This window comes from Danio rerio, chromosome 8 (genome assembly GCF_052040795.2).
Source record: "Danio rerio strain M-AB ecotype USA chromosome 8, GRCz13ab, whole genome shotgun sequence".
In the NCBI taxonomy this organism is placed as follows: Eukaryota; Metazoa; Chordata; class Actinopteri; order Cypriniformes; family Danionidae; genus Danio; species Danio rerio.
Genome location: NC_141028.1, coordinates 22,997,907 through 23,005,659, shown reverse-complemented (window position 1 = coordinate 23,005,659; position 7,753 = coordinate 22,997,907). Strand labels below are relative to the sequence as shown.

General features: G+C 33.7%; 1 protein-coding gene across 3 annotated transcripts; it reads left to right on the top strand.

Annotated features, from left to right (window-relative positions):
- The first annotated feature begins 326 nt into the window (after nt 1–326).
- On the top strand, nt 327–6,792 carry tmco1 (transmembrane and coiled-coil domains 1). Of its 3 annotated transcripts, NM_001002575.1 has the most exon segments (7): nt 327–486; nt 627–704; nt 783–842; nt 2,288–2,334; nt 4,687–4,754; nt 5,757–5,901; nt 6,232–6,792. In NM_001002575.1, coding segments are annotated over 7 exon segments (567 nt in total). In that variant the 5' UTR covers nt 327–416; the 3' UTR covers nt 6,331–6,792.
- The last annotated feature ends 961 nt before the right edge of the window (nt 6,793–7,753 follow it).

The window sequence follows — 7,753 nt, the reverse complement described above, 5'->3', positions numbered from 1 at the left end:
ACGAAATTATTTAACCTTAATATTTATTTTAACTTGAAAAGTCTTTCATTGTTTTTTGTGTAATACACACTGATGTAATTTAAATCTATAGTGCAAAACATCTTTTACCTTGTAAAATAAAGCCACAACAACAAAAAGAACACGTCCTAAAACAATAAAGACTGTGTAGTCAAACCATTTTTAGCGTTTTTTTTTTGCTGGGTCAAATCAATATGCCCTCCGGTAGTGCCGAGTTATTCCCGCTAGCAGGAGATGTAGAGTCAGGACTCTAATGAGACCACATGAAACACCCACGAAGAAGCCGGGCGCTCATTGATGACATCACCACAGTAATGCTGACGCTGCTACAGTAAAGGGTTCAGCTGTCTGAAAGTGTTATCCAGTATTATTATCAGACTCCCAAACATATCTCCAAAATGAGCACAATGTTCGCAGATACGATCCTGATCGTTTTTATATCTATTTGCACAGCACTATTAGCGGAAGGTATGTAAACACTGTCGTGATATTCAGTTTTACATGTCAAAGCAGTTAGCGAGCGTCCTGGAAAATGTCCTGAGCTCAGCACATGCAGGACAAATACTCTAGTAAATCAGCTTTACAGTTTGTTTCACTCTGTTTTACAGGAATAACATGGGTTCTGGTGTACCGCACAGATAAATACAAGAGGCTAAAGGCTGAGGTTGAAAAGCAGAGTAAAAAACGTAAGTTGTATGAATTAAACCTGTGTCCTTTGCATTATTACAAGTGACCTTTGCTTAAAATTGTGCAAAATGTTTTAGTGGAGAAAAAGAAGGAAACCATTACAGAATCAGCTGGGCGTCAACAGAAGAAAAAGATAGGTAAGTAAGATTTGTCAAACTGAAAAGTGTATAAATAGGGTTGGGCGATTTGGACTAAAATCAAAATCTCATTAATTGAATATTTTAACTCGATTACAATTAATGAATGATTATTTCATTCATTTATTTTAATGTTTGCCCTCACTGTTATTTATCGAACACCAATATTGAACAACTGAAACTAAAACACATTGCCTGAAACTAAGCCACTCTTTTTTTTTTTTTTTAATAAAAAGTGAAAATAAATAACTTTTTTTGGAGAACAAAATTAATTATTTTCAATGTTTTTCATATTAAAAGTAAAAATAAGCAGTATCTCTTCTAAATAAAAAAAAACTCTTGCATTTCTTGCTTTTGTAAGCAAATGTTTTAATTACAAATTTTATTTGAATGTAATGGAAAGTATGCCGTCTCAAGGCATCTCTGGCGCAGCTTCGTCAATCATCAATGTAGTGCAAACTAACACAATAGTAACAAACGGAGCAGGGTCATGTGACTACACACGGTAAGGTAAGTTATTAAAAAAATTGACCTGGAAAAACTTGATCGATTATTGGTTCTGAATGTCGAGTCAAAATGTCAACTCTTTTATATAATCACCCAGCCCGATTATAAATTGAGGTAAAGTTGGTTTTATATTCACACATTCATTCAGTGACAACTTGTGATATGCTCCCTATAATGTTTACCATGATACTTTGAATATTTGATCTAAAATCAAATGCAATTATGACTTGAAACCAACATTACCACACTATTTGTTTGATTGTGAACTGTTGTGCTGTTGTTTGATAGTTATTGGTTGCTAATTAGGCATAAGCCGGCATTTGATTCTGACAGTATGATAACCCTGGATAAAATATCATGGTTTCACTGTATTGTGATTACTGCTCTAATATATATATGTTTTTAAATGTCTGGGTAAAAAATAATTTTTTTTTCCCGTTTGAGCACAATATATTTTATTTTGAGAAACGTTTATAATGTTTTGAATAGTAAACATGTTGGGCTAAATAATTTAATTACATCATTAACTTCTGATTTCTTTACAATTTAAAACTGCGTTTTTGGATATATTTTCTGCTGGAAATACTGTTTACAGTAGACATTAAAAAAATCTTTTACATTTTACATATATCGTAGGAATGCTATAGCAGAACATTTTTTCAGTTTTAAAACCTTGACTTTTCAAAACCAAACCATGGTATACCTTGAAAACCTTGTTATCGTCCCATGCCTAATGCTAATATGAATTCACTGATTAGAATTTGCAAAGAATATTTTTGTTAAATTGTATTATTAAGGAGAAAGTCTAAATGTGTGAATATAAAGCCAACTTTACCTCAATTTAATATAAACAGATAGGAAATGTTGTTAATAGTATTTATTATAGATGACTGGTTTTCAGTGAAATGTACGTGGGCTAACTGTAATGTTTTCAACAGAGAGACAAGAAGAAAAGCTGAAGAACAATAACAGAGACCTGTCCATGGTATTATAACCTTTTTCTATGCAAATCCCAGGTTTACGTCATATAATCCATTGTTTTCTTGTTTAGGGTTGTAATATGTTTTAGTATAATACAGTAAAAAGATGCAGCAGTATAATTCAAACAAAGCAGTTTTATACAGATTTAATTTGGCATAAGAGATCGCGGAAAGGCATATTTGGTAATTTTATAATGAATATGTTAGAAAACTAAAATTAGTCGGCGCAATAGCCTAGTGGTTAGCGCGCTGACATATGGTGCAGTAGCACTTTTGGGGCATCCTGAGTTCGAATCCCATCTTGAGGACATTTCCCGTCCCTACCCCCTTTCTCTCTCCCACTTCACTTCCTGTCTGAAATACTATTCTATACACTTAATAAAGGCAAAAAGTAAAAAAAAATGTATATATATATATATTTATATATATATTTATTTATGTTTATTGTTTATTTTGATAGCACACATCGCAAATACCTAACATACTAATATAAGAGGTATTGTAGGAACAACTGTTTAAACTCAAAAATGACCAATCTGTCAGATGAAGAAAAGCCGAAGTCAGGGATTCAATTAAAAAATAAAGTTTACTGGAGAGTTTGCTAGTTTTCTAGTTTGCAGTTTCATCAGCAGAAGCCAGCTTCAACACTCACAATGAGTTCAAAGGCTGCTCTGCTTATAATCTCAAAACAACAACAATTGTTCTCTCACAATGTCATTAACTGCGTCATACATATAGTGGTTTAACCTAATTGGCTAGAAACACAGATAGACTAAGAAAATTTCCACGTACAATTCTCAATGATATCTAAATATCTCTTAAAAGCTTACAAACCTCAGACAGGCTGTTCTGAGCTGACCACAGACCTGTGAAAATGATTCACAAAGGAATAGAACACACAGACACAAAGTACAATCTGTTTCTTCCACAAGGCTGGGTGTACTCTCAGCCGTCTTATCAAAACTTGTTAAAAACTGGAACAATGAGTCTACATCCAAACTGGCAGCTTACATAGAAAGGAATTGACTGTGAAAGATTTAACTCATAAAATGGCAAATAACTCAGGAACAGTTGTTCAGGTCCACTCAAGAAGTCTCCAAGACTTCTGACCTAGCTGGGTAGATCCTGAGAAAACAAATCATTTGGCATAAAGAAAAAGCAATCACACTCCAATTATTCCAGTTTTACTCTGTAGTTGAATGGCACTAAGGTCATCATATAATCTAAGCTCTTAAGCATTCAACTTTATTAATAATAATATATACATAAGACTTTATATGTTGCATTACTCCATCCTGGAGCAGACATCCATCAGAAAATTCACTCCCTTCAGAGGATCGTAATTGCATACTGTCATCCTCATTGAATCATATCGCACCTATGGATGATTAATTTTTTGTAGATAGTGATATCTCGCATTGTTATTCTTAAGGTGAAACCACTGAAAAAACAAATTGTTTTTGTAATCTTTGGTCAAAGTCTGTCCATTTGTTTGTAGTGGTGGTCCTTCTGTTGATGTCAATTTGTAGACTTTCAGAAATGCTCTTAACAAAGCCCTTTTTACTGTTAGTTTGTTATGAGGGAATGATGTGAAAAACAGCCCTGTCCTGCCTCACCCGGCCCCTTATTCATTATTCCAGTTCAGTTGGAAGTACATCAGCGTACTGAAATAAAAGTCTCAGTAATTTCTGCTTCATGCAGACTTTCATTCATTCATTTTCTTTTCAGCGTAGTCCCTTTATTAATCTGGGGTCGCCACAGCTTAATGAACCACCAATTTTCCAGCATATGTTTTACGCAGCGGATGCCCTTACAGCTGCAACCCATCACTGGGAAACATCCACACATACTCGTTCACACTCATACACTATGGACAATTTAGCTTACCCAATTCACCTATAGTGCATGTCTTTGGACTTGTGGGGGAAACCGGAGCACCTAGAGGAAACCCACACGAATGCAGGGAGAACATGCAAACTCCACACAGAAATGTCAACTGACCCAGCTGAGGCTCAAACCAGGCATTACCTACTGTGTCACCACGTTGCCTCACGCAGACTTAAAACTTAAAAATGATTCAGTTCACAAACACAGTCTTTATATTATTCTGTATTTTTTGTCTAAGCGCTAAGCAGAATCATAAATCATCATTCAATTCAATCATCAATTTTTGTGTTTAGCTTCTTTTTTAGGCTCATTCTTCATGTAATAACAAATAAGAATTTTAAATGTTTCATATTATTGTGAGAATTGTCATCACATTCCCAATGTTGTCTTTTTTATTTATTGTTAATTCTCATAGCTAGTGTGATAAAGTGATTATCAAGTTTGTGGTATTAATGATGTTTTATTTGCAGGTCCGGATGAAGTCAATGTTTGCCATTGGCTTTTGCTTCACTGCTTTGATGGGCATGTTTAATTCCATGTAGGTACACCTGTTCATTGCATCATCTTAGAGTCACTTTTAATTATTAATGTTTATTAATATATCAAGCTAACCGTGGGGCTTGACCAATAACCTTGACATGTCCTTGTCCTCAGTCATTTAGCCATCCAAGCAAAAAAAGTCAATTGTCTGGAATGTTTTTGTGTCGTGAATATAATAAATTAAACTTTTATTACTTGATTAAATTAGCATTTTATTGATATTGTTGAATTGATTTGCAGGGTGTTTTTTTGCTGGTATAATTTTTTTTAAACTTATTTAATGCATGCATCATTTGTCATGTCAAATTTTATAGATAAATTTAACAAGACACTATATCGTTCTACAAATCAAATTAAACAGGCATTAGCAAAATGGACTGCAGAGGAGAAAAAAAGTTGCTTCATCTGAAGTGACATTTAGATTATGCTCATACGTGACATGACTGCCTTTGCATTATTTAGGCAGTTTTAATTTTGGAGTGTAATATTAGCAAAATGCAATGATGGTGACACATTAAACTAAACAGCCTTTAGGTGGCAGCAAGTGTCTTCATGTGTGATTCAAGGATGAAGAATGTCCCTGCCTCAGAATCATTGACTACCTTCTTTAAAAGTCAGCTTTTAACTATGCCACTTATCTTATTTTAGAATTGCAAACATTTTACAATTTGAATGCAGAAAGTTTCTTTTGTGAGTTTCTCAATTGTCCCATCTGATGCAGTCTTGTTAGTCTACGCATTATCCATTATAATTCGCTGTTTGCAATGAATGTAACTAAAATATCAATTCTGTTGCATTTTTTAATATTGTCTTTTTAATTAGGTTGCTTGTCTTTCTGATAAATAAAATCATTTTACACTTGCTCCTTCATAACGATTCCCCAGGTTCAAGCAAACATTAATGATTTGCAAAAGTTACCTGAACTGGACAGCTACTTTAATTATACATTTAAAATCATATGATCTTATTTTGCTTTTTGTGTATATATACATTTTTTCAGCTTTGACGGACGTGTTGTGGCCAAACTTCCATTCGTCCCACTGTCATATATCCAAGGTCTATCCCACCGCAACCTTCTTGGTGAAGATTACACCGACTGCTCCTTCATCTTTCTCTACATCCTGTGCACCATGTCAATCCGACAGGTAATCTTTATATATTATTTCTACACTAAAAATATGATCAGAAAGTCACGACAACATCATTTTTCAGTTTTATGTAACTTATTTTAATAGCTTAATCTAGTTTCAACCCTAGTTCTTAAGCTATGCAAGGTTTAACATGATGCTTTAAGCCAGTTTAATTGATGCAAGTTGAAATTCTACTTGATTCAACTTAAAAATTGAGCAAATTTCTAATTGTAGTATTGTGATATTGGTTTTGAGGGAAGGGTTTTAACATTAACAATATTCATTTGGTTGTTTTGCATATTGCATACCTAACGGTTGTCACTTTCTATACCTGTGTTTCTGCAGAATATCCAGAAAATGTTGGGTCTCGCTCCGTCCCGTGCTGCCACCAAACAGGCTGGAGGGTTTTTAGGACCTCCTCCACAAGCAGCTAAATTTTCATAAACATTCACAGACAGTGAGGTGATTAAACGAAAGGACGAGACACTCAGCTGTACACTGTGTGATCAGATATGAATGTGAGAGTCAGCGTGTGCAGCTTCCGTTACCTGTGATGAGCAAAGATGTCATTTACATCGTCTTGTTTGTGTGCATATTTGTTGTTGTTTGTTTGTTTTTTAAGTAGGCAAAGTTCTAACTTGTCTGTTGTTTATTTTCTAAAAGAGAAAGTTTCAGAAGTAGTTATGAATTTGAGTCTTAAACATTTTTCTGTAAAATCTTTTTGTTGCTCTGAAGGCTAAAATATTCTGTTCTAATATTATTATTTTATGATTGACTACAAGCAATATTAATATAACATTCATACTTGAGAATTATTTGACCCATGGATTATTAGATTTTTGTTTTTGATTGTATATGTAAGTTTTATTTAAGTTAAATAAAGGGTTTTCATCCGTTTTGACCTCATGTATTTGTTTCTTTGTGTTTATTTAATTTCTTTTACAATTTATTGTTCAGATTGTCTGAATGCGTTAACAAAAAATGTTGTTATCTGATTATAAATTAGTATACAGAATAAGGCGTAGGCCCAAGTCATTGTTTTGGAATTCAGAGTAAAGTTTTAACCTTTTGCAATTATGCTGCAATTTCCCCCCTTAGGATAAAGTCTCTTTTTGTAATATGGTCAAAGATGGATAATGTAGCAATGAAGTTGTCTATTATTGTGGCTTGTTGTCAAGTTACGTGTGCAGAGAACCTACTTTTTACACAAGGTTATAGAATAGACTTGTAGACCATTTTGAGGGATGTAAACAAAAGCAATGATTCCAACATATTTCCTGTTTTACATTTTTAATTTCTATAGCATCCGAGAATCTAAAAAGAGACACATATTGATAATAATGCTATGATAGCTATTTTAACCGTAAGTTATAATTGAATTGCCTCTTGTTACAGTAATGAAATAACTTGATAACAAGCAGGAAATGTTCATGGACCAATGACTATCACCACATTGAAATGGTCTATAATATTTCACTAGGCATATGCAGAAATGCATCTGTTAATGTGATGACAAGTTGAGAACTCGTGAGTGAGGCAGAGTCACGCAAGAAGTTGTTTGCTACTGGAACAAAACAAGCAATGTATTAAAAGTTTATAAGTTTTTTTCAAGATATAATTCCCCATTGTTTGAGTTAGCCTTGACACTTACTTATATAACGTTATGTATTGTGTTTTTAACATTTCATGCTTATGTAACAGTGGTGAAGGGGAATCATGCACATCAAATGAGAGATGCATATCTGGATGTTTTGCGCAATTCATGCGTTCTGGAACTTGGGATAAAATGTGTTGAAACCGAAGACTTTATAAAAAGAAACCACATTAAAAAGTGGTCCAGAGGCGGTGCTTAAGGTAACATTCATAT